Source organism: Hemiscyllium ocellatum, chromosome 5, assembly GCF_020745735.1.
Source record: "Hemiscyllium ocellatum isolate sHemOce1 chromosome 5, sHemOce1.pat.X.cur, whole genome shotgun sequence".
NCBI classification, from domain to species: domain Eukaryota; kingdom Metazoa; phylum Chordata; class Chondrichthyes; order Orectolobiformes; family Hemiscylliidae; genus Hemiscyllium; species Hemiscyllium ocellatum.
This window is the reverse complement of record NC_083405.1, coordinates 54,069,810-54,097,061: the sequence shown is the minus strand read 5'-3', so window position 1 is coordinate 54,097,061 and position 27,252 is coordinate 54,069,810. Positions and strand designations below refer to the sequence as shown.

At 41.0% G+C, this 27,252-nt stretch overlaps 1 protein-coding gene across 1 annotated transcript in view; it reads right to left on the bottom strand.

Annotated features, from left to right (window-relative positions):
- LOC132815691 (collagen alpha-1(XXVIII) chain-like) overlaps nucleotides 1–27,252 on the bottom strand; it is a 238,398-nt gene that overhangs the window by 92,997 nt on the left and 118,149 nt on the right. The window contains exons 16-21 of the mRNA XM_060824756.1: nucleotides 26,409–26,477; nucleotides 22,425–22,493; nucleotides 20,220–20,288; nucleotides 17,320–17,391; nucleotides 15,180–15,248; nucleotides 5,418–5,489 (exon numbers count right to left, since the gene is read on the bottom strand). Coding sequence (XP_060680739.1) covers nucleotides 5,418–5,489; nucleotides 15,180–15,248; nucleotides 17,320–17,391; nucleotides 20,220–20,288; nucleotides 22,425–22,493; nucleotides 26,409–26,477 — 420 coding nt within the window. The remainder of the gene's footprint in view (nucleotides 1–5,417; nucleotides 5,490–15,179; nucleotides 15,249–17,319; nucleotides 17,392–20,219; nucleotides 20,289–22,424; nucleotides 22,494–26,408; nucleotides 26,478–27,252) is intronic.

Here is a 27,252-nt window from a genome sequence, read left to right as displayed (position 1 = left end):
TCAAAGTGTCTCAAAGATGCTGGATGTAGTAACATGAACATAATTCTTATCTAACAAAAACTCATTTTAATATATTGATGCCTTTATATTTTTTGTATCTTTTCTGAAATATTTACATATTTCCTTTATTGCAAGAATGTAAATGACTGAAAGTCTCTGATTAAACCATTTGTCCTTCACTTCTAAACTCCGCTGAAGGTATGATAGGAAATCAGGAAAACCTCAGCAATTTCAAGGCCCATATCTTGTAAGAGCTGCAAAGAAGCAGCTGACCAGAATAAAGACATTGCTGAACAAAGACTATGATTCATCTTGGTTTCCTTCAGCCATTCTGGTAATCATATGTTACTGTGATAATATAGAGATCAATAACAGTGATCAATCTTAATTCATTTGTGTATAGCAGACCAAAAAATGACACTGATAGAAACAAAAACAGCAAATGCCCCAAATACTCAGTAGGTATAGGCATCTCAAAGTGTAAGTTGGGACCCAAGAGGGGATATGAGCTGAGATTTTGGGATTATGAGTTCAAAGACAGAAATGGCTGCATGAAGCTTTGGCAATGTTATAGCAGTTGTGTCTCCACTCTAAATGTGACTGCTTCCCCTTCCCACACCCAACTAGACTACAACTCCTTCTCAGCCCTCACCCCCACTAACCCCTCCACCCCCAACCCTTGGAGCATACCCCTGCTGTCTCAGAATTCATCCTCTGCTCTCTCAGACCACACTCTCCCAGACCTCACCCCTGCCATTCTCTTAGACCACAACCATATGCATTTTAAGATTAACCTCCCATTCTCTCAGACCATACCACACCATCCCCTCAACTCCCCCGCCTCTCAGACCACACCCCTCCACGGTCTCAGGCCACATATCGCTTGCTCTCACTGACACAATATTCTTTGCACACGATTATCACTTTGGGTCGTGAGAAAGGTTTTGGAATGAGGTCACAGTGGAAAAACATTTGGGAAGCACTGCAGTAGGTCTTTTTAGGCAGTGGAAAAGAACTCAAGTTAATTTTTGGTGTCTGTGATCTTCCATTAGATCTAAGAAAATTTGGAAATATAACAGATTTTGCGTAGGCGGGAGGGGAGGGTGAGAAAACAAACAAAAGTAAAGTGTTATGATAAGGATAGAGGTCAGAATGGACTCAACAATCAACAGTCTCATAGCACGAAGCCAAAAGGTGTAATCATGGGACAAATAAATAGACAAAAGCTGTATCAAAATAAAATGTCAATGACAGGACCGAAACCATCCAAATGTGAAGCAAAGTGATTGAGAATGAACCGAAACAAAAATGAAACAAAATAGGAGTAGATATTATGATTTTAAATTGTTTAACTCGTTGTTGAATTTAAATGTTTGTAAAATGTCCAGTTGAAAGAGAACTGCTGATCTTTGAGCTTCATTGGAAGTCTGTAGCAGCACCAGGGTAACAACTTCAGAATGGGATCAAGAGGGAAAATTAAAATGACAAGAAACAGAAAACCTGGAGTCATAACCTGCCAACTGAAAGGTGTTCTGCAAAGCTACTTCCCAGTTTGCATTTGGTCTTCCTGATGTAGAGGGAACCACATTGTGAACAGTGTATCAAATGGAAAGTACAAATAAATCTGTTACAGTCGGAAAGAGTGTTAGGGCTTTTGATGCTAAGAATAGAGGAGGGAAAAAGGACTAAAGTTGCATCTTTTGTGCCTGCCATAGAAATGGGCCATAGGGGAAGACTGAGAAGTGTAACAGGATGTTTTGGAGGGAACAATTCCATTGGAATACCAAAAGGGCACAACTGGGAAAGGTATGTTTGGTGGCGGCATCACACTGGAGGTGGCAAAATGTCAGAGTATGATTTATTGAATGGAGAGGCTGGCAGAGTTCAAGATCAGAGCAAAAGGAAACTTATGATTCTGGAAGGGAGAGAAAGGAGTGAGAGCAGATACATGAACCAGAATAGATAAAATGAAAAGCCACATCAACAAAGGTGAGTTGGCATTGTTGATCGAGGAAAATATGAAGACATATTGGAAATACCAATATGAAATGCTGCATCATCTAAATAGATACGATGGAGGCAGAGGAAGTAGTTGAACGGTTTTTCAAACCCTTTTATTGTATATTCCTGGAAGGTTAAACCACAAACATGCCTGAAATTTGGGACATAATCCACAAGAGATGATATCCTTCTGAGGAAGGTACTTAGCCCTTTGTTATCTCTCTGCCCAAAAGAGATCACAATCAGGATTGCTGTGAATTATCTCCCTTCCTTTGATGGATTACTTTTTGAAGTTCCCATGGCACCATTGCCATGAAATCCATTGAATTTCTATCTACTGTCATTTTCTAGCCGTTTAAGAAACACACATTGTAAATAAAAAACTTCATCATGTCCATAAGTAATCTGGTTGAATGGTCCATTTCATAAGCAATAATAATTTCTTTCTAGATGTTTGACCTCTTGTGAAGCATTTTGCCTTTCTCCCATGAGATTAAATTTCATCTCCTACCCGGCTGCTCAATCTCCATCTATCTTTAAATTTCCCTTTGGTATGCTAATTCAGCTTTGTAGTCTACCATCTTCATTAACATTATGTCACGGGGCATCATAGAGTTTATATAGCAGGGAAAGAGGTCCTTCAGCCCATTGTGTCCATACTGGTCATTGAACATCTATCTATTCTAATCCTATTTTCCAGCACTTGTCCTGAAACCTTGTATGGTCAGACATTTCAAATGCTTGTCTAAGTATATCTTAAATGTCTTGAGGGTTCATATTCTTCAAATTTAATTATTGTTTTTATAACTCATGTCTTCATATCCTTTGTAAAAATATTAAATAGAGGAGCCAAAGAAAATACCTTTGAGACCCAACTGTGAACAATTTCTAAGATGATTATTCTACTATTACTCTCACCAATCACTAATTTCAAAACATATTTCTACTGATTGCTCCTTTTTTATTTAAGATGAAAACAATTGTATCAAATGTCATACCTAAAGCTAAGTACACAAAATCTGCTTGAGTGGGGTCAGTTAGCTTAGTTGTTTGGATGGCTGGTTTTCAATGCACAGTAGCACCAACACCATGGGTTTAACTCCTGCACCAGCTGACATTATCAGAAAGAATTCTCCTTCTCATTCTCGCCCCTCATCTGAGGTTTGGTGACCATCAGGTTAAACCACCACCTCTCTCTAATAAGAGATTAGCCCTATGATTTGATATGATTATTGTGACTTTACCTTTATTCCCTTAACTCTAACAAAATTCTTTGTTATCCCGTCAAAGAAAATGAGTAAGATTGGCACGACCTCCCCTTTATGGACTCTTCTTCTTGTTGTTCTTCCTTCAGCTTTACCTATTTTGGGGCCAGGTTGGTGGGGAAGGGCTGATTGATCTCCTTTGCTTCTGTCAGTCATCCATTCATTTTCCAAGTGTCTCACCACTAGGTCTTTCTATTCAGTTTTGGGCCTTTCTCTTTCCTTCTTTGTGATATCACCACCCCATCACTCACCTCACCACATTTCCCCTCTCACTCCACAATAAATGATCACATCCCTTTAATCTTTTCTTGGTACTTTGTTTGATATTTCCACTGACCCCCTGATGTATTGGCTCCTATTCATGTCTTTTCTTGTTATTCCACCTATCCATTTCAGCATCAGCAACTTATTAGTATTCAACCATTCTTCCTCTCCTCTTGACATTACCTAAGTTTCTACACTATGTATGACACTGGTCTCACAACTGTGTTGTAGACTCTCTTTCAGTTTCAGTGATTTTTAAAAGTCATGTCACATTTCACTGCACTACTTCCCATTACTTCACCCAGAGTGAATCTGTTGCTTAATTTTCACAAACTCACAGTGGCTTTCCTTTATAATTTTATTTCTATCCAGATGTTCAATGACCTTATCTTTAACAGGGATTTCCATAGCTTAACACCCAAAGGACATCAAACTCATTGCCATGTGGTTGTCCATGTCGTTTTTCCTACTTTTGGAAAATGTAAGAGTAACACCAGCTTTTTTTCCATTCCTCAATTACCACTTTGTGCAAGTTCCGTGCCAGATTTCCTGCAAGATCCATTTTCTTCAAAAATCTCCATTGAGACTAATAATTTTTAAAGTGAAATTTGAACTTTTATTTGAACTTTACTGGATTTGTAGAGAAGCCTGTAACCTTACTTCAAATTGGCTTTCGCTACCCTCATCCCTTGGGCAATGTGTAGCACATTTGTTTTGTATCAATGCAGAAGTGCTAAACAGTTATCTTAGGTTTCAATTCCCTCCAACACAGATGAAAAATCTTCTCAGTGAGTTTCTGTAAGGAAATACATCAAGTGTTCTTTAGAACTTGCAGGTAGGATAGTTATTCTCTTCAGTATCAGTCTTCAATTCTATGATTATCTTTCCTGGTGCTACGTAAGAGTAAGTGTTTTTTTTTTGTTCTTTTTCCTGCCCAAACTCCATGCAGCAACGAAGCAGTACTATTATTATTGCTGCAATGACATTAATAGGCGGAGAGAACTACAGGCTAAAAGAACATTGCAGTGTATGCTTTCTGCTTTTCCACTCTCAAGTCAGAACATTGCACAGTTGTTATACAACCCAATATTTTCTTTTGTCGGTCAGGTGCACCAGCTGAGTTGCAGATGTGCACAATCTTCCCCACTCCATATTCTAATACAGGCTCCTGATGTTTTATGCCAGGATTATATGTTCAATGACCAATCGTGGAAATGAAGCAAAACAGTGGTCACAATCAACACCTTATCTTTTAATAGTTTTTTTTAAATTTAAAGATAATCCTAAAATCATTCTTTAACCTCATGCTCTTAGCTAGAACCAAGTCCTTCAGGTCACATATTGAAAATTCAGGTGAATATTGCAAATTATTTTCTCCATTTAAATTGATGATTTCACTGTTATTCCTAAAGGGAATTTAATGTATAATCAACTAACAATAATAAAGAAACATAGAAAATAGGAGTAGGGACAGACCATTCAAACCTTCGAGCCTGCTCCACTATTAAACATGATTAAACTATGATTATTTACCTCAGTTCTAAGTTCCTGCTTTTTTCATACAACCTTTGATCCCTTGAGGTCTAAGAACTGTATCCAAGTCCTTCATGAAAACATTCAACGTTTTGGTCTGAACTGCTTTTTGTGCCAATAAATTCCACAGGCTCACCACTCTCTGGGTGAAGAAATTTCTCCTTATCTCTATCTAAAGGGGTCTACCCCATTTCCTTAAACTGTGATCCTTGGTTCTGGACTCCCTGCTCATGAGGAACCTCCTTCCTGTGTTTAACCTGTTTAGTCCTGTTAGCATGGTATCTCTGGTATTAATATATTATTTCAATTTCATTTTCAAATGATTAAGAATAAGTTTAATGTAGAAGAAATCACCTTAGCACCAGCTGGTCCAGTTGATCCAGGATGTCCAATAAAGCCGTTGGGTCCCCTTTGACCGGGCTCACCCTGAAATATGGCATACACACCCAGATTGATGCATTTTTCCAGTTACAAACACAAATTCACATCAACACATTTACACACCAGCTCAGCTGAAATCAGAAAAGCATTTCTCAACCTTATTGTCAGTTCATGCTGAAATATAGTTAAATTTGTCTTTCACATTGTGCTCCTCAAATGTTGCTGTTATAATGGCTTAGTAGGTTGTGAGGACAAACCTGACACATCATGCAGCTGGGTTCTCTTGCCAGACTTGCTAAAGTCAGCTACCATGAAGACAATTTCTATTTCTCAACTGTAGCAAATATCTTACCCCTGTAACTCTGCATTTCCCATGGCTAACCCAACTACCTTGCACATCTTTGGACTGTGGGAAGAAAATGGAGCACCTGGAGGAAGTCCATGCAAACACAGGGAGAACATACAAATTCCACACAGTCACTTCAGGTTGGAATTGAACCCGGGTCCCTGGTGCTGTGAGGCTGTAATTATAACAATGAGCCACTGTGCCACCCTTAAATTCCCCATCTTCAATCCCTTAAATTAACAATGGGACTTTGATCTCAGTGGATGGTCAAATCTCTGGCCCAAGGGATACTGCTGCCTGATCTGAATTCTGCGGTTGGAAGGTTCAATGCAAAGGAAATAAGTTTGTGGGAGAGGATTGGTGGGAAGCACTCCTTCTCTTTCTGATCCACTAGAAGTGCTCTAGGGGCAGAACATTTTCAATAAAAATGCTTTTGCCTTGTGTGAGCTATAAAGCTATTTAAATGTGAAGCTGCAGCATCATTATAATATTTAAATGACCATACCATAAGGCGGTTGTCAAGCAACACACTTTGGATATTCCACAATAAAACATCAACACAAATACTGAAAACAAGGCAAGGAAGGGGAGCATAAAGCATGTTTCATATTCTTGTTTCCATTTCAGACCTGTGTCTCTGAGTCATTTTTTTCTCCTTCTATTTGTTCAGCTATGTCTTTTTTCCTTATTATAGCATCTCCCATGCTTTTTCATGTTCCTCAATGTTTGCACTTTTGTCCTTTCAATGTCTTTTCATTGCCTCACTGAGATGATCTTTTATATCATTTAACAATTCTCCATTTGTCTAGTATGTAGGTCATTAAATTCTTGAATTTTCTCTCTGTGACTGGGATATCTGTAGTCTGTGTCTTACACTGTGCCCTACCCCTGCCACTATCTCCTTAAATTAGATCCGTTTAGTTTTTAATTCCGGTCACAGATTATGTCCAAGATATTAACCCTTCCCTTCTCTTCACTATTTCACAAAGATCTGTTCTATATTTCAAGCTTTTTCTTTGTTTTTGTTGCTCATATCCTGCATTTCAGTGACTATTTATTTGTTTTACCTTAGGTTTAAAGGTGAGGGCGTGAAAGCTCTGAGAGCTACATTGATGACTGCATCAGTGCCACCTCGTGCTCCTGCGAGGAGGTTGAACAGTTCACCAACTTCACCAACACATTCTACCCCAACCTTAAATTCACCTGGACCATCTCTGACACCTCCCACTCCTTCCTGGACCTCTCCATCTCCATCAATGACGACCGACTTGACACTGATATTTTTTACAAACCCACCATCTCCCACAGCTACCTGGATTACACGTCTTCCCACCCTACCTCCTGCAAAAATGCTATCACGTATTCCCAATTCCTCTGCCTCCGTCGTATCTGCTCCCAGGAGGACCAGTTCCACCACAGAACACACCAGATGGCTTCCTTCTTTAAAGACTGTAATTCCCCTTCCCACTGGGTTGAAGATGCCCTCCAATGCACCTCATCCATGTCCCACACCTTCGCCTTCAAACCCCACCACCCCCCCAACTGCAACAAGGACAGCACCTCCTGGTTCTCACCTTCCACCTTATCAACCTCGACATAAACCAGATCATCCACCGACATCTCCGCCACCTCCAAACAGACCCCACCACCAGGGATATATATTCCCTCCCACCCCAATACGCTTTCCGCAAAGACCGTTCCCTCCGTGACTACCTGGTCAGGTCCACGCACCCCAACAACCCACCCTCCCATCCTGGCACCTTCCCCTGCCCTGCAGGAAATGCAAAACCTGCACCCACTCCTCCCCCCTCACTTACACCAAGGCCCCAAAGGAGCCTTCCACATCCATCAAAGTTTCACCTGCGCAATGTCATTTATTGTATCTGTTGCTCCCGATGTGGTCTGCTTTACATTGGGGAGACTGGACGCCTTCTCGCAGAGTGCTTTAGGGAACATCTCTGGGACACCTGCACCAATCACTGCCCTATGGCTGAACATTTCAACTCCCCCTCCCACTCTGCCGAGGACATGCAGGTCCTGGGCCTCCTCCACCGCTGTTTCCTCACCACACAATGCCTGGAGGAAGAATACCTCATCTTTGGCCTCGGAACACTTCAACCCTATGGCATCAATGTGGACTTCACCAGTTTCCTCATTTCCACTCCCCCCAGCTTACCCCAGTTCCAACCTGCCAACTCAGCACCCTCTTCATGACATGTCCTACCTGCCAAACTTCCTTCCCACCTATCTGCTCCACCCTCCTCTCTGACGTGTCACCTTCATCCCCACCTCCATTCACCTATTGTACTCTTAGCTACCTTCTCCCCAGCTCCACCCTCTCCCATTTATCCCTCCACTCTGGAAGCTCGCTGCTTCGTTCTGATGAAGGGCCTTTGACCAAAATGTCAATTTTCCTGCTCCTTGGATACTGCCTGACCTGCTGTGCTTTTCCAGCACCACTCTAATCTTGACCTTGTCTATTTACCCTATCGATGCCCCTCATGATTTTATAAACCTTTATAAGGTCACCCCTCAGCCTCTGAAGCTCCAGGGAAAAAATCTCCAGCGTATTCAACCTCTCCCAATAGCTTAAATCCTTCAATCTTGGCAACATCCTTGTAAATCTTTTCTGAACCCTTTCAAGTTTCACAACATCCTTCCGATAGGAAGGAGACCAGAATTGCATGCAATATTCCAAAAGTGGCCAAACCAATTTCCTGTACAGCTGCAACATTACCTCCCAACTCCTACAGTCAATACTCTGACTAATAATGGAAAGCATACCAAACGTCTTCTTCACTATCCTATCTACCTGTGACTACTTTCAAGGAGCTATGGACCTGCACTCCAAGGTCTCTTTGTTCAGCAACACTCCTTAGGACCTTATCATTAAGTGTATAAGTCCTACTAAGATTTGCTTTCCCAAAATGTAGCACTTCACATTTATCAAAATTAAACTCCATCTGCCATTCCTCAGTCCATTGGCTCATCTGACCAAGATTCTGTTGTAATCTGAGGTAACCTTTTTTGCTGTCCACTGCACCTCCAATTTTTGTGTCATCTGCAAATTTACTAAGTAAATCACCACCTTCCCATACACAAAGTCATGTTGACTATTCCAAATCAGTCCTTGCCTTTTCAAATGCCTGTAAATCCTGTCCTCCAGGATTCCCTCCAACAACTTGCCCACCGCTGATGTCAGGCTCACCGGTCTATAATTTTCTGGCTTTTTCTTACCACCTTTCTTAAATAATGGCTCCACATTAGTCAACCTCCGTCTTCCAGCACCTCACCTGTGACTATTGATGATACAAATATCTCAGCAAGGAGCCCAGCAATCACTTTCCTAGCTTCCCATAGAGTTCTAGGGTATATCTGATCAAGACCTGGGGATTTATCCACTCTTATGTGTTTTAAGACATCCAGCACCACCTCCTCTGTAATATGGACATTTTTCAAGATCATGTATTTTCCCATATACTATATCTTCCACGTCCTTCTCCACAGTAAACACTGATGCAAAATACTTGTTTAGTAACTTCCCCTTTCCTGCAGCTCCACACAAGGGCCATCTTGCTGATCTTTGAAGGGCCTTATTCTATCCCTAGTTACCCTTTTGTCCTTAATATATCTATTAAAAACTCTTTGGATTCTCTTTAACATTATTTGCCAAAGCTATCTCATGTCTCACTTTTGCCCTCCTGATTTCCCTCTTAAGTGTATTCCTAATGTCTTTATATGATTTTCAGGATTCACTTGATCTCTCCTGTCTATACTTGACATATCCTTCCTTCAATTTGATGAGAACTTGATTGGATGAACACATCATAATGGCTCAGTGGTTAGCACTGCTGTCTGACAGCACCAGGGACCTGGGTTTGCTTCCACCTACTGAGGAAGCTCCACCTCCAGGCTACTGAGTTTTCACATTCTTCCCGTGTCTGCGAGTGTTTCTTCCAAGTGCTCTAGATTCCTCCCACAGTGTAAGCATGTATAGGTTAAATGGGTTGACCATCATAATTTGCCCATCTGCAGCCAGATGAGTTTAGATTAGATTACTTACAGTGTGGAAACAGGCCCTGTGGCCCAACAAGTCCACACCGACCCTCCGAAGAGCAACCCACCCAGACCCATTCCCCTACATTTATCCCTTCACCTAACACCATGGGTAATTTAGCATGGTCAATTTACCTAACCTGCACATCTTTGGACTGTGGGAGGAAACCGGAGCACCCAGAGGAAACCCACACAGACAGGTGGAGAACGTGTAAACTCCACACAGACAGTTGCCCGAGGCGGGAATTGAACCCACGTCTCTGGTGCTGTGAGGCAGCAGTGCTAACCACTGTGCCACTCTGCCGCCCACTAAAAAAGTATGGAATGCTTCATGAATTTGCATGTCATCCTTGCTCAGTTAGCTATTGGAAATGCAGCAATAAGGTATGAGGCAGGTTAGCCATGGGAAATGCAGGGATAGGGTTGGAGGTGGGTCTGGATGCACTGCTCTTCGGATGGTCAGTGTAGACTTGATGGGCCAAATAGCTTAATTTAACACTTTAGGATTCTATGTGATTTTTACAACAAAGGTGGAGGTTACTGAGAGCATCATCTTGAGTGTCGCCATTCTTCGGCACCATCTTGCCTCCACTAATATCATTGCCACTATAAGTCCATGCTGGGCAAATCTTGGCAATGCAGCCTCTGCTGAAGCCCTGGAGACTGGGGCAGGATGGTGGCTTAGTGGTTAAGACTGCTGCTTCACAGTCAAACCCCATCTTGGGAGTGTCTGTGTGGAGTTTACACATTCTCCCTGTGCCTTATGTGGGTTTCCTCCGGGTGCTCCGGTTTCCTCCCACAGTCCAAAGATGTGCAGGTTAGGTGAATTGGCCATGCTAAATGGCTCATATGTTCAGGGATGTGTGGGTTAGGTGCATTAGTCAGGGGTAAATGTCGAGTAATAGGGTAGGGAAATGGGTCTGGATGGGTTATTCTTCAGAGGGTGGGTGTAGACCTGTTCGACCAAATGACCTGCTTCCAAACTGTAGGGATTCTATGAAATCATGGTAACTGGGATTGATCATCGACTGGTTTACTCCACTGAGACTTGACACTGACTTGATGGACTGACTAGCCTTCCGTGCTGAAAATTACTCTGTGAGTTAGATTTCACAGGGTGCAATGGTTCTCAGCCTCTCAGCTAAAGATGCTTTGGGGAAATGTATCATTGAGAACAGTATAAATTGCATTTTTGCCTCTGTCTTAGGAGAACAATCTGACTTACGGAGCTGTTGACAGGGAGTTCCAGCATGCCAAAGATGGAAGGTCTCTATGATGGTAATGTGCCATGGGTTCAAGAGGGGAGGGGTAGTGGTAGAATGGTTTAATGGATGTAGAGCTGGAAAACAGGGTGGTGGGACTTCAAAGGGTCCTGAGGATCACAAAGGAGTCACTGTTTGCATGTTATCAAGTTCTGCAGCTTACACCAGTCCAAGCAGTTAAAGAAATTGGACTTTCTGTCTGGTGTGCAGTGTCCCCTGCTGCCTGTAAAATACCACTCAAAATAGGAGAACATCTCTGTGGCCATTACAGTAATTGGTCATATAAAAACCTTAAGAGAAGGGGTGGGGGTGGGGTGACCTTGGTATCTTTCCTGGCCTCTATAAAATTTCAGGCAGTTTCAGAGATGAGTGGCCAGGTGGCAGGAAAGCCAGTTGCTGGGTTTCACTTTCCTGTTCTACTTCAAATTAACAGGCTGTCAAATGTAAAATTCTGCTCTCCTCGTGACCCATTTTTGCTCTTTGTAGTGATACTGGTACTGCCTGTGGTTGGAGGTGGGGCGCTTTGCAGCAGGATCATTGCTGGATCACTAGAGAAAAGGTATAATCATGGGGTCAGTCAGTAAGGCCTAAACAAAGGATAAAAGCAAATTACTACGGATGCTGGAATCTAAAACCAAAAGAGAAAATGCTGGAAAATCTCAGCAGGTCTGGCAGCATCTGTAAGGAGAGAAAAGAGCTGATGTTTCAAGTCTATCTGGCCCTTTGTCAAAGCTAAAAAAAAGGGGAAAAATAGGGAGGTATTTATACGAGGCTGAGAGAAGGTGAGTCATGGCTCCAGAAGCAAAGGTAGCAATAAAGAGGTGATAATGACAGTGCATAGAGAGATTATAGGGAGATGAGGAGCTGTGAATGACCAAGGCTGAAGCCAATGCTATGTGACAAAATATGTGGGGGATGGGAGGGGAATGGGTAAAGCAGAGGCAAAATGGAAAACAGGGGAGAAGGGTAGCAAAGGGGGAAGAGGAGAGGAAAAAGGTAATGAGAGAGTGGGCAGCGAGAGAAAGAGAGATAATCAAGAAAGAAGAGGTACAAAACAGTGAAAAAAAATTTTAAAAATAAAATAAATGAAATAAAATTATGGAGCAGAATGAAAACAGAGGGGTCGAGATGGGATAATCAGCTGAAGTTGTTGAATTCAATGTTGAGACCGGCAGGCTGTAACGTGCCGAGTCAGAAGATGAGATTCTGTTCCTCCAGTTTGCGTTGAGCTTCACTGGAACATTGCAGCAGGCCAAGGACAGACATGTGGGGCATGGGAGCGGGATTGTGTGTTGAAGTGGCAAGCCAAGGAAGGTTTGGGACCTGATTGCATATAGGGCCAGGTCATATGGGTAGCCTTTGACTCTGGCATGGCACTCCATTGACTTGGCTTGCCCAAGTAGGAGGGATTTTCTTCCACACCCAAGCCATAGGCATGTTGACCAGCTGGCATATTGCCCACATGGTGTGGCAATGCCTACCACTGGTACACCAGCTGTGATGGTGGGATAAGGCCCTTAAGTGGTTACCTCAAGGCTTCAAATGGCATCTGATGGGGAGCACTATCCTTGACTTTTTCCAGTCTGAATTTAATTGAGGAGAGGTGAGTCAGGAAGGTGGTAGAGTTTCCACTCCAATATACACTCCTTCTGCCTGTCAACAAGCTCTGAGGGAACATTAAATTCCTGCCATTATCTTTATTTTCCTTTCTACCACTGTTTTCAGATGTGCTGATTATTTCCAGAATTTTGTTTTGCTTTTATTTCAGCAATCCCCCATAGCCCTGGCTAAAGTCTTATTCAAGCTATGGACGGAAACTGAGCACAGTTTCAGTGAGATCTAAAAGTCTGACTGAGTAATTTATCTTTAGGTCTTGTATATTTTGTTATTTTAGCTTCTGGTAACATTTCAACACCAATTCTCTGTTGGCAACTTAAAAGTGGTGGCTGATTGTTCTTTCAATTGTTTCCGCATTCATTTCAGCCACAGCCCATCCTAGTGAATCTAGTTTGCTGAAAACCACTTGAAAACCTGTATAAATTAATATGTAATCTACCTGATCTCCCTATTTAGAGCCATCCAGATTTATATTCCAAATGGCTTGTGTTTCTTTGGGAGTTATTTCTTTTTTATGCTTAATCTACTTTTTGCGCAACATTATAACAGAATACCTTGAAGAATATATCAATAAAAGTTCCAAATTGTGATATCAACATTTCAATATAGGAAATAGGAGGAAGTAGCTCATTGCCAAAGGTGTCAACTTTCAAATTAAAAGTTAAACTGAGGTTCTAACTATCTGTTTAGCTAAAGGATTTCATAGAACTGTTTGAAGGCTACAGCTGAAAAATGTGTTGCTGAAAAAGCGCAGCAGGTCAGGCAGCATCCAAGGAGCAGGAGAATCGACGTTTCAGGCATAAGCCCTTCTTCACGTCGATTCTCCTGCTCCTTGGATGCTGCCTGATCTGCTGCGCTTTTCCAGCAGCACATTTTCACCTCTATTCAATTTAAGTTAAAAGATTAAGTTTGAATCTGGCTATTTCTTGCTTCGGATGATATATTTTGTCAGTTCTGAATTTAATCGCTTGTGGTTTGTGAATATAATTAAATTGAGGATCGTGAAGAAGGCGTTTGGTATGCTTTCCTTTATTGGTCAGAGTATTGAGTACAGGAGTTGGGAGGTCATGTTGCGGTTGTACAGGACATTGGTTAGGCCACTGTTGGAATATTGTGTGCAATTCTGGTCTCCTTCCTATTGGAAAGATTTTGTGAAACTTGAAAGGGTTCAGAAAAGATTTACAAGGATGTTGCCAGGGTCGGAGAATTTGGGCTATACAGAGAGGCTGAACAGGCTGGGGCTGTTTTCCCTGGAGCGTCGGAGGCTGAGGGGTGACCTTATAGAGGTTTACAAAATTATGAGGGGCATGGATAGGACAAATAGACAAAGTCTTTTCCCTGGGGTCGGGGAATCCAGAACTAGAGGGCATAGGTTAAGGGTGAGAGGGGAAAGATATAAAAGAGACCTAAGGGGCAACTTTTTCACACAGAGGGTGGTACATGTATGGAATGAGCTGCCAGAGGATGTGGTGGAGGCTGGTACAATTGCAACATTTAAGAGGCATTTGGATGGGGATATGAATAGGAAGAGTTTGGAGGGATATGGGCCGGATGCTGGCAGGTGGGACTAGATTGGGTTGGGATGTCAGGTCGGCGTGGACGGGTTGGACCGAAGGGTCTGTTTATATGCTGTACATCTCTATGACTCCATGACTCTATATGGGTGACAGTAATAACCCATGGAGAAAAAGAAAAAATTCATTGCTCTGTCATTTCACTTGTGGTTTTCCACAGAAAAAGTAACAAAGTTGGTTGCCACGGTGGACAAAGTATTAGTTCCTGTTCAATGCATCAGTGCACTCCTGATACTGAAGATATGTCTAAAGCAGCACAGAATTGCAGAGACATAGAAATTGAAAACAGTTGTTAAATTGATGAATGCTGGAAAAAGGTGACCACTGTGCAGATTGCAACAAATGGCACAGTTTTATCATTGCTTCACTAGTGAACTTTAGCCTGAATTGGCAGTTATCTATCGAGATCTTTAAACACGTCTCAATGAATGAAAATAAATGAAGACAGACAACTGAAGGAACATAATGGCAACCTCATCTCTTGATTCCAAAAAACTCAGGAGTAGAAGGGCCCTAGAGGTTGTACCCATTTTCATGAATGTAGTTGCATCAAATAAAATTCCAGCAGTCTAGCTTTAAAAATTACTTTTTGAAGACAAGGTAATACTCAGCCTTTATTGTCAAGCATAAATGAGTATATAATCACAATGCATGTGCAAAATTCGCTCAATAGTAAGAATTTGTGCAAATGAAGCTGCTGACATAAAAGGCAGCCTCATTGCGCTGCTAATTTTGAGGAGAACTGATGAAAGTGGAATTCATACCAAGCCCTTGGTCTATCACATTGAAATTTTTGCAATTAATCAGAAAAATGGTCTCCTTGTGTTGTATTTTTAAACACCACGTAAGAGAACAAAATTAAAATGGACGAGAAGCTTACCGGTTTTCCTGGATCTCCTTTAATGCCAAATCCCGGTGTACCAGGTAACCCTGAAACTCCCTGATCCCCCTGGAGAAATGAAAGGAAAATATCTTCTGTTCAATATTTGTAAAATAGAACAAATCTAAAGTGTACGAAGTTTGGGCTAAAATGGTCTGAAATTTGACAGCTGTGGTGAGAAAAGCTCTACACCTTTAATTTGAATCTTCCTGTTCGAACTGTGACAAAAGTGATTTGCTATCTTACAGGGAACTATTTACATTAAGAGCATTACATTACTTTATTTAAGGAAGTTTTTAACAAAATAAAGGAGGGGTTAAGTAAACATTCAAATGGTGGTCGTCATCTGGTGTTTGAAAGATTCCCTTATGCAGACCATGGTTCATGGCATCTTGTGATGTCATGAGCTCTCTAAATAGCTGGTTGGACACAACCAAACCTGCAACAGAGTGGAGCATGGCTATCCTTGTTGGCTAGGAGAGCTGAGTAATAGTTTATGACCCCAAACCAATTGCATTTTGAAAAGACATCTTGAAAATTGGAAAATTCAGGAATTGGAGTCGAGGCTTCATCAGGATGAAGGGCTTATGCCCAAAAGATCAATTCTCCTGCTCCTTGAATGCTGCCTGACCTGCTGTGCTTTTCCAGCAACACACTCTCGACTCTGATCTCCAGTATCTGCAGTCCTCACTTTCTCCCAGGAATTGGATCCAGGCTGCCATGTTTAAAGGGTTCTGACCTGGTAAAACTCTGTCCCATCTATAATGAAACTTATACAAATGAACAGAGGGCAACTGTGAGGGTAGGGAAATAGTTACACACAGATGTTCAAAAAGAACCATATGGTCATACAGTAAATCAGAAATTCATGCTGCCTACATATAAGAGCGAGAAGCTTCACCACATTGGAATTGATTATTTAAAGTACAACACCAAATATTCTCAGATTAGGTAACATACTAATTAGATATAATGAAGAGCTTTATCTGTAATGTGCTTCTATTCCACAAATCAGTCTTCCCTATCACATGGAAACAACATGTAGAGTTCCATTCTCTACACTCTACTTAAGTATATTCTCTCAGGAGCATATTGTCCAACTGCTGCCAAATTGGATAGCAGTGAAGTGAAATGAACCTATTTCCAGGAGGAAGAATGCCAAAGTTCACTTCCTTTAGAAAGTTTAACAGCTGTGAAAACTATCATTCATTCTTTCTTGGCTTTGAGTCAACTCAAGTTGTATATGAATGGTCAATGGGTTGGGCTGTAACTCCTTTCAATTCTAAAAAAGTCAGTTATTAGAAAATGTGTGAACACCAAACAAGGATTTACTAAACAGAACTCACATTTTATATCAAATGTGAAGCATTGATTTTATAATTTCACATGAATATTCTTAAAAATGTGTTGCTGGAAATGCGCAGCAGGTCAGGCAGCATCAAAGGAACAGGAGAATTGACGTTTTAGGCATAAGCCCTTCTTTAGGAAGCCCTGAAGAAGGGCTTATTCCCGAAACGTCGATTCTCCTGCTCCTTTGATGCTGCCTGACCTGCTGCGCTTTTCCAGCAACACATTTTTAAGCTCTGATCTCCAGCATCTGCAGTCCTCACTTTCTCCCACATGATTATTCTGTTAAATAAAGAGTGAACAGTAACATGCATTGTATAAAACAATATCCTACAAATTAAAAAAAACATTTTATTCTTTCCACATATGTAATTGTACCACACTCTAAGCTGAGTAACCATCCCGCTGTTCAACTTATAATTGTTTGAGTGGGGTCCGGAAATATTCTGGAAATGCAGAAGAAAAGGCTTTAAAGATGTATCTGTTGAAGAGATCCAAGTACAAGTTATGTTAACAATAACTGGGAACTAGATCATGCTGAGTGAAACCTGAATTCCAAGTGTTAACTGGCAATATTAGTGGAAAATTATGCAGAGCAATATATGGCTGAAGAAAAGAGTGAGGTTCATTTGTTCACTAGGCAACAAGTGTAGAAGAGCTTAAACATGTTGCAGCCACTTAGGTGAATTCATTTGGGTAAAAGATTATCAGTTTCTGTAGAACCTAACTCCAGTCAGAATCATTGGTTTCTGGAATAAGAGAGATGGGAAAAAAAGGAACCAGAAGTCGTTACCTTTGTTCCCTTTGGTCCAGCGTCACCAGGGATTCCAGGATTTCCTGCTGCTCCTGGTATTCCTGGATCACCCTGAAGGAGTGTCAAAGACAATTAAAAATGTAGATTCAAGGTCACATAGATTTTCTGCAATATACAGATGGATAAACAGAAAAGTTGAATCTATGAGTTCTGTGTGGGTTGATAGAAATAGAACATTCAACACATCTCTGTCCACTCTTGTAATATGGTGTAAAGGCTAGCATCTCAGTTACACCAATGAATAAATTGAACTCTACCAAATAATTTGACTGTTAATATTGCCAACAGTAATTTCAAGGCTTGTAGCTGAAATGCATTCATGTGTAACATCAGTCTTCTCTCTTAAGTCCATCAGTTTCTGTTCTAAAGAGGTCATTTTCCTGAGAAAGTTACATCCTTGAAGATATCTGTCAGATAAGAGGCTAATTGTTCTAACATGGTACCACAATGACATACTTGGTAACACACTCCCACAGTTGTTGCATTCAACTAACCAGACACATACAAGGATACTTCCCTATCTTTACACTTTCTAATGGTAGTTCTAACTCAAACACATCATCATCTTTGCTTGTATCACCACTACTGGTAGAGAGTGGTACCAATACATATGTGTGTGCTGCATGTTCTTATATTTTCTTGGCAGCATAATAGCCAGCTGCTGAGCCACTGTACATAATTCCGCTATTTTGTCATGCTGAAAAAGCCTATAATAAAGATGAGAGGGTGTAAACTTCAAGAGAGTGCACAAACCCAAAGGCAGAATTAAAGAGACAGGGCAGAATCCTGAGATTCAGGAGAAGTGTGGCAGAATCGGGTGAGAAGTGCAGCAAAGCCCATCCTGATGTCGAGATTTGCTCACTCTAACTTTTATGTTTTATACAGGCTGTGTGGCAAGAATCTCACCAGGCAGAGGTGAGATGCCAATTGACGGGATTAATATTTGTTAACTGCCTTGCTTTTTAATATTCAAATTCCCATTTTGCCAAACATGCTAGACATACGTTCCATGCTAGTTAACAGGTTGGCACTTCAGAGCAAAAGGTTTCCACTGCTATTGTTTTAAGGGGCTGTTCAGTGCAGACACAGTCTGCATACAGTCAGGTCCAGACTGAGTATGCTGCATCATCCTGGCATGCTATGCACTGCACTAATGGAGAAGGCAATGAGACAATGCTCTGAGTGCAGATAAACTGGTGGAAGGGGAGCAGTAATGTGAGGAGGAGGATGAGGACATTGAAGAAGAGAAAGCTAATGTTGTCTGTGTCAGAGCTTAGCTGTGACTAGTGCTACTCGTTGTACAGAATCCTATTGACACCTAATTGAAGAGATCTGAGTACAGCAGTCAATCATGGACTATAACACAATCTTTGGTCACATTGCTGAAATCTGGTCGACATTGTGTGGTGCAGTTCAGCCTCCATTGGCTTCATTTCTGTTCCCTTTTCCTCTTTGTACATAAAGGCTCATTTTTTTGTTTGAAATTGTCCGATTGCATACCTCATTGTGATGTTCCTCTGCTGGACCAGGACAAGCTGTGGAGCTGAGTGGGCATTGAGGAGAGGGGAGCGCTGATTTAGATTATTCAGATGGTATGTGACTATGGACAGCCAAACTATGTGGCCTGGTGGTTAAACAGTAACTGGGGTGAGAGATTTAGGTTGTTTCTATGAGCGAGTGTCAGCTATGTTGGTCGTGTGCCGTGGGCAATGTGGGTTTGTGGCTGCTGTGCCATGACATTGCCAGTGATGGCGAAGACTTGCTCTGGTGGACAGCAGCCTTTCAAAGATGGCATAAGAGCAAGGGATGCTGGTGTTTCGGTAGATATCCACTGAGTGATGAATCATTCTGGGAATGGCGGGTGGTAAGATGGGGCAGAAATTGGATGTGAGAGACCTGGTAGGGCACGGTAAGTAATGAAAGCGTTTGGTAAGATAGGGTGAGAGCCAAAAGATTTCACTGCTACTGTTTTAGGGGCTAGGGCTCATTTTAGATTAGATTAGCTGAAAAGGTCTTCACGAAACTCCACAGAACTTGGACTTGGCCAACAAAACGTAAGAATGGTCTCTGTGACCCCGACTGGAGAGGGACGGACAGACCGGCAAACAGGATCTGTGGGGTCGTGTCCATTCTTTCATTCATTTTTTCTGAAGAAATAAACTTTCACTGTTGCACCTTGTTATAAAACAAATGACATGTCATCCCAATTATCTGCAGTGTAGGAATTCTTTTATGCAGCACATTGTCAGCTTCAAAGAAATGTGTTCCCATTGGTCATAAGCAGGATAAGCAGCTCCCTGAACCAGAAAAAAGGGGAACTCTGGATAAATCACATTGTATCTCCACTTCCAGATTTCCCAACCACTTTGTGTGCAGAAGTGCTTCTTAACATCATCCTAAATTTGACATTACGGTGTACAGCCCCAATTCTAACTTGCCATCAGAGGAAATAGCATCTGTCAATCTATCGTTTGGAATCTTTGAGGCAACTTATCACCTCAAGTAGATTAACCCATCCAACGAGAATATAGCTCTCATCTATGCATCACTTTCATATAAATTAAACTACAATCAGCCTGGAAAGAAAGGTGATTTCTGGGCATCATTTGTCTACTCTTTGTGTCAGCAAAGATTCCTGGACAATAAAGAATTGAATAATATCGTACTAGCAAAGTCCGTTTCATTGGCAACAACAGTGTTATACTTGTAAGACTCGGAGAAGTTCTGGTCCACAATTTGAGCAATTCACAACCAATCTGGTTTATTGGTGACAATTAAGAATTTCATGACACTTTTTTTTGAAGGGCACGCATTTCCTAAAAATGCAATAAAGGAAAGTAAATGACCACGAAGTATTAGACAGATTATAACATACTTACTTTAGGACCTGGAGATCCTTTTTTTCCTAATCCTATTGGGCCCCTTTCTCCTGGAAATCCTTGGTCTCCCTGTCATTGAATATACTTAGTTAATGAATATGTCTTTACTTAAATTTCTTGGTTACTAAAAGGTAGTGTCTTGCACTTTAATGCCATCAGCTCAACAGCCAATAGAAAAGAGAAATTAACAACAGTAGTCTCCTGAAATTGTTATTTAAATTGATAGGGGGGTCAGTTATCTCAGGTTTTGACCATCCTGTTTATAATATAGAATGGTGTCAACAGTGTGGGTTCAATTCTCATACTAGCTGACACTACAATGAAGTCCCCCTTTCTTAGCTTTGCCCCTTGCCTGGGGTGTGGTTAAGCCACCACCAGTTATTTCTCTCTAATAAGAGTGGGAATTTTATTTAAATTGCTCAGCAAAGTACTGCAGAGGTGTTGGCTTTCTCTGACACACTAGCAACCCAATATTAGGTTGGAACAGAGGGCAAATATTTGAGCTACATATTTTTTCCTGTTAGCACTGTCTCCCTGAATGGAATTAGACTCAGTACAGCAGAGGATGTAGAATGATGTGGGAGTTGGTGATGGTGGTAGGTTGTAATACTGATTAACGGGACATTAGTAGCAGCACTTCAGACTGATAATGTTTTTAATTTAAAACCTTTTTATCTTAAAATACACAGACTATCTCAGGTTAACTGTAACACCAATTGTTACAGAAACTTTTAAAAAAGATTTTTGTGGTTTACATATGAAAGAAGTGTGACGATCATAGTCATTCTAACAGATGAGAGACTTAACAAACAATCAAGGTATTTTTCAATGTATAATTTCAGTTACATCACGCTGTAAACTTTTGCTATAAATTCTGTGTATTACAATTGTGTACTCCACAACCACCTGATGAAGGAGCGTCGCTCCGAAAGCTAGTGTGCTTCCAATTAAACCTGTTGGACTATAACCTAGTGTTGTGTGATTTTTAACATTCTAAAAGATGAAAGACTTAACAACTATCTAGTTTTGTTAAATATATCATTTTACTTTCCTGATATTATAACCATTTGCTATAAATTCTGTGTGTTATAGTCCTGCTTCTTGATGACCTGAAGGAGCAATGCTATGAAAGCTAGTGCTTCCAAATTAACCTGTTGGACTATAACCTGGTGTTATGTGATTTTTAACTATATTGAAGTAGAATTCAGTGAAATGAAGCTGAAGCCTTTTCTGAGAACTGGTTAGTTACAGTCAAAGATGTAAATGTCTCAGGGGCTGTTAAAATATGGCAAATAGAGAAGATTTGAAGAATGACATGGTCATAGGAAAGTGAAGGGGAAGGAGAATCCATAAGGATATTGGTATGCAAAAATATAAAAGTAGACTACTTCCAGTGATTGATGAGTCAAGAGTGAAGTGACCATACATACAATTCCTTTTCTAAGAGGTTTAGTACAAAGACCAGAGACAGCTCCTTAAAAATGCAGATGTCAGATCGCAAAATATATTTGCAGGATTAGTAGTTGAGGCAGAAATTATGTCAAATTTCAAGATTAGATTTACTGGGTGGATGAAGGAGCTGAGAACTTGGGTTCAATGGATATGGATTGGTAAAAGTGATTGGAAGAGACTATTTGGTGATATGAGCTGTTGGGACTGAATAGTCTGCTCTTGTGCTGTAACTTCGTTACATTTCTACACAATATATCTCATTAGTCTAATAGTGTATTATAGATCATCAATATAAGTTCCTACAGATTCATTTGCTTCGAGATTTGTAAGGGACAGTTAGCTTTAACTATAACAAGTCTTAATCATGTTTGTCGATCTAGCAATTCTAATGTGGGACAATTCCAATTAGATTAACAACAAGCATAAAATTAGATATTGAAAGGTGTGAGAACATTACCAGAACTTGGGAAGTTGAATTCTGCTCAGGCTAACATGATTTCCAATAAAACTTGAAAGCTTTTGATCAGAGAGGATTTAGGCAATTTGCAAAATGGTTACACAAACTGTCAATGTTATAAGATATTCCTCAGCTACGAAATGTGACTCCTGCGACATGCCCATGCGGAACTGAGGGATTGAGGGTAGAGGTGAGAATTTACATTCTCAGCTGTTCTCGCTAGAGTAACTCAGGCTCTCCTAATGCTGGGAATGACATAATCTATGTAAGTAAAAGAATGTTGTTTTATCCTGTACCTTTGCACCAGGTATACCCTCTCCTATTGAACCTCTTGGTCCAGGTGGTCCTGAGGGACCTTGTTCCCCCTATTCAGTAAAACAAAAAACAAGATTTTTAGAATTTTAATACATTGTTAATTAATATATTCCCATTTTAATCAAATTTTCTTATCAAATCCTTATGACTAGCATGAACTATTCACTATCACTGCATGAGAGGATAAGCAGGTGACAGTTATTTTTGTGTTTTTTTTAAACCCAATATTACAAAGGAATAGCTAACACAGACTTGTAAATTAAATCTCCCATTAACAGAAATCAAGGACCTTAAACTACCTCAAGTGGATGACGTTGATCTCAAGAATAACAAATGTTGTAGAACTACAGTTTAGTCTGTGATTTGATGTGGAGGCTGTGGACCTATCCACTGCCTGCAATGTTGTGGGGGTGGAGCACTTCTGCTCGAATGACTCTATTTTAGATAGTTCAGCCAACTATTTGTCTGAGGTTGTGGCTTCTGACCTCCTGAGGTGGTATGTTTGCTTCCCAGAGTTGGTCAGCCAATCTGGGGAGCAGTGACCACTGATGGTTGGGCAGCAGTCCCTGGACCCCTGAACAGTTCTGGAATTCAGGGCACTGGAATCAGTGATCACTGGGACCTAACATGCAGGCCCTGGCAAAAGGAGTCTTCAAGGCGGTGTATAGAATGGCTACAGCCTAGTTCCTAAATGAATATATACTGATATCAGAGGTCTCACGGACATTGGATTCCACAGTGTACAAAGACATTCATACAAACAACCCCATCTTCATAAAAAGCAAAAAGTATGTGTGCTGTCATTTGAAAGTGACATAGTACTTACAGAAAATATCGTACATGAACAAAAAGCTCTTTGTTCTACACAGTACCAATTTCTTCTATTCCCACACATGCATTGCACACAATCCTTAAAATACTCATGCTGTCTAATGTACAAGTGTTTACTGTTCATCCAATCTGCTGGTTCATGGATGCTATTGGTTTTATGGGAAATGTTGTTGCTGTGGTGAGTGTTGCTATTGGTCCTATTCATATGTAGAACAACTGGCTTGGACAGATTCCATCCATTTCTAGAACAGTCCCAATGTCCCAAAAATCTGATGACAACCCTCATAGACCAGTGTTTCAGTAACATGTTCAAATTTTCAATTCTCATTTTTATGCTGAGCAGTGCGTGGGACTGGTAGTAATCCTGAGATTACTGCTTTAGAGGCCTTGGCATTTATTGTCATACTTAGCCCCTGATATCTGCTTTCAGGATCTCATCCTCATCCTGACCTAAGTCATTGGTATCAATGTGAGCCATGCTCCCAGGCTGATCACCCTTGGAAGGGTGATCTTCATCAAAATCCTCAATAATTACCAATCCTCTGATGAGGTTATAGCTAATGGATTTCCATTATATATCAGCACAAAGCTGCAAAATTTTAACAAGCCAGTTATTACGTTTTTCACTGCGTCTCAAGTCTCAATCTCAAATTTTAATTTAACAATCATCACAGTACAATAGCAACCATTATTTTGCTTGCTTCCATACAATAGTCATAGAGTCATACAGCACTGAAACAGACCCTTCGGTCCAACAAGTCCATGTTGACCATGATCCCAAACTAAACTAGTCCCACTTGCCTGCGCTTGGCCTGTACCTTCCAAAATTTCTTATCCATGAATGAACTTATCAAAATGTCTTTTAAAAGTTGTAACTGTATCCACATTCACCACTTTCTCTGCAAGTTCATTCCACACACGAACCACTCTCTATGTAAAAACAATTGCACAAGTCTTTGTAAAAACTTTTTCTCCACTCACCTTAAAATTAATAGGTTCTGAAAATATGCAGCCTTAAGCGAGAGCTTTCAAACTTATTTGCAAGGAATTCATTACCTCAGTGATTTCCAGTTTCTCTGGCTTCTAATGAGATGAGTATTCCTTCGTTGACAGGTTTTAAATTATTCATTTTTTTTGACTCACTGTCCTCACAACCTGAGCAGCTTCTCACTCTCTCTCTCTCTCTGTCCTTTGCAGCCTTCATCTACCACCCCACCTTGCAATCTTTAGTAATCTTTTTCCTTAGCCTCGATCTGTCTCTCTTCCACTCAGGCCCTGCATCCTCTCCCTTTAACCATCTTCTGCCCTAATGCCTGAAGCCTCTCTCTTATTTTCCTTCTGCCCTCACCTCTACAGCCTTTTCCCTCCTCGCACTCCCAGATCCCTTCAGCCTTTCCCCTCTTCTTGCTCCACAACACCTACAGCCTTGCCTTCCCCTCCACTCCTGTCCAGCAGTGCCCTGCAGTCTCCTCCTTTGCTTCTGTCTCTACCTGGTCCAGTAACTTGGACTTCTCTGGCCCTGGCCCTATTTCTCTGGCCCTGGTCCTGTAAACATACAGCTCATGCACTTCATCACACTCAATCATCACCATGTACCGAGGATCAGGTGAATCGACATTCTGGGCCAGAGCCCTTCATCAGCCTGACCTGCTGTGCTTTTCCAGCAACACACTCTCGACTCTGATCACCAGCACCTGCAGACCTCACTTTCTCCCATCACCATGTACCTCCTCAACTGTTCCTCCAATCACCCGCTAGTTCTCTCCCACAGTTGCTCCTGGTAGGTTCATGATCAATCCTATCAGCTGAAAGCACAGGAGAGGTCCAGAGGAGCTCCTCAAAGATCCTGGCACCTTCATGACTGAAGTTTCCAAGTGCTTTGGCGAAAATGTGCCCTCTGTACCCATTGGCCTTTGGTCCAAGTAATTAGCTCCTTGGCCCTGCTTTTTTTCCCAGAGATACAGTTAGATGAAAATAGATAAAATGCTTAATATAGACATTAAACATCCCTGTCTTCTAAAAGTAAAATAATTTCCTTAGTGTTTAAAAAAGTAAACTGGTGAACAGTAGCATCAGGGGTGACTGGTGTGGGTTTCAGATGGTACATGGGGTGCATCAGAACCCTGGATCAAAGACACATGTGGTAGCAGAGCACTTGGTGAGGAAAGGAGCTCGGCACACACAGCTTGGGGCTGCACGAGGAAGCAGGCCCTGCCAGAAAGAAACTAGGAGAAAGAATTGTTTCACAAGTAAAGCAGGAGTAAGAATGACTGAAAAGGCAAGCTATCCTGGTGAAAACAAGTGGCTTAGAGGAACTGGAAACTGAGAAATAGCTGGTGGAGCCAGCTCTTTCCAAGTTAAGATGTTTGAATTCAACCTCAGAGCTCAGACCTCACTATAAAAATGTGAAAAGTTGAAAATGTAAATAAGTATAAATAGATTTGTTCCTTTGTTATTTCTGTCTTTCTTTCTTCCTTCCTTTAGCAAAATAAGTCAGTTCAGATTTCCTCAAAAGGAAGGAGGGAAAGATGTGTGGAGAGGATAAAAAGCACACATTAAACCTTCATCTTCATCTTAGACATGCCTTTGAGATTAAGGATGACTTGCTTCTACTGCAATTTGCTGAGGGAGTCAGTTGGAAGAATACCTTAGTTTTTAGGGTGTTTAATACAAGGTTCATTTTCTAATGTGCTTTAGACAAGGAGTCAGCAATGACTTGAAACTCAATTTCCTCATGAGTAAGTGCACACATGAGCACCACCCTTATATTGAAATGGTGGACTGATGGACAGTGGTTATGGTTTTGGACTGAAAGTCATCTAGATTGAACAGTTTCCAAACTGTTTTGAGATTACCTCCATGCCTGTGAGTAATTTGCTGTCCATGAGTTCACACTATTGCAGTGGGACAAATAGAAAAGGGAGGTGGTGCAGTAGCATAGTCTTGTTTAACTCCAGTCTTCACAAAATAGAAACTACATGTTAGATAATACACTGATATTGCAACATAATAATGGTGCCACTGATTTGAACAGTGTCTGACCTGAATTACAAAATCAAGAAAGGAGAGGTAATTATGGTAAACAGGAAGTACATGCTATTCATCTATTGTCAATAAATGGATGGTAACTTTACCTTTTCACCTTGCAAACCAATTCCTGTCATGCCTCTAAGTCCTTGTGGTCCCGGAGGTCCAATATCACCCTGAGAAAACAGCATGTAAATCTCTCACAGTTTTACCTCAAACTTCCCAGACAATTCAAAAACTAAAGGAATTTCAAATATTTTCACATATTAGGTTGAATTTGTCACCTGAATATAGCCAGACACAAACTGTTAGCAATCTATGTCTTCACTGTGAGTGTTCATTTTCTTTCATCCATCGTTGTGGTAGTTTGGACTTTTCATTGAAAATGTGGTGATAAATTTTTGCTTTATGTTTGAAGTCTTCATTTTTGATCAGTTAATTATGCGGTATAATTTGTAATCTTTCCAGCTTCTCTCACTTAATAGTGATGTTGCTCGATCTGACAGGTCAATTATCTCACACACTGTGGGCAATCATGATTGTATTGCCCACAACACATCATCCTTTGAAATCATCCTTTGAAAATGAGGTCATAAAGCTAATTTCATGCACTATGTTTTGTATATGCATAATGCAGTGAAATCCATTTCTAGCATTTGATGAGAATGTAACCTCTAGGATCATTTCAGTTCCAACTGTTGGACTACACAGATTCTGTGCCGAAGAGAGGAGTCAAGATCATTGGACAGCTCTTATGCTGGTAGAACTCAGAAGTAGTTCTGAGAATCAGAAGGTAGTTAAGTTTTGCAGTCAGGGCTCAGAGGAAGTCCTGTGAAGGGAACTGAGAAGGTCACTAGCTATGTCTTGGAGGGAGCTAAGAGGAGCTTAGAAAAAGCCTGTGAGCATTGGCACTTTGGTGCAGCTAAAAGAATATGGTTGATGAGATCACAA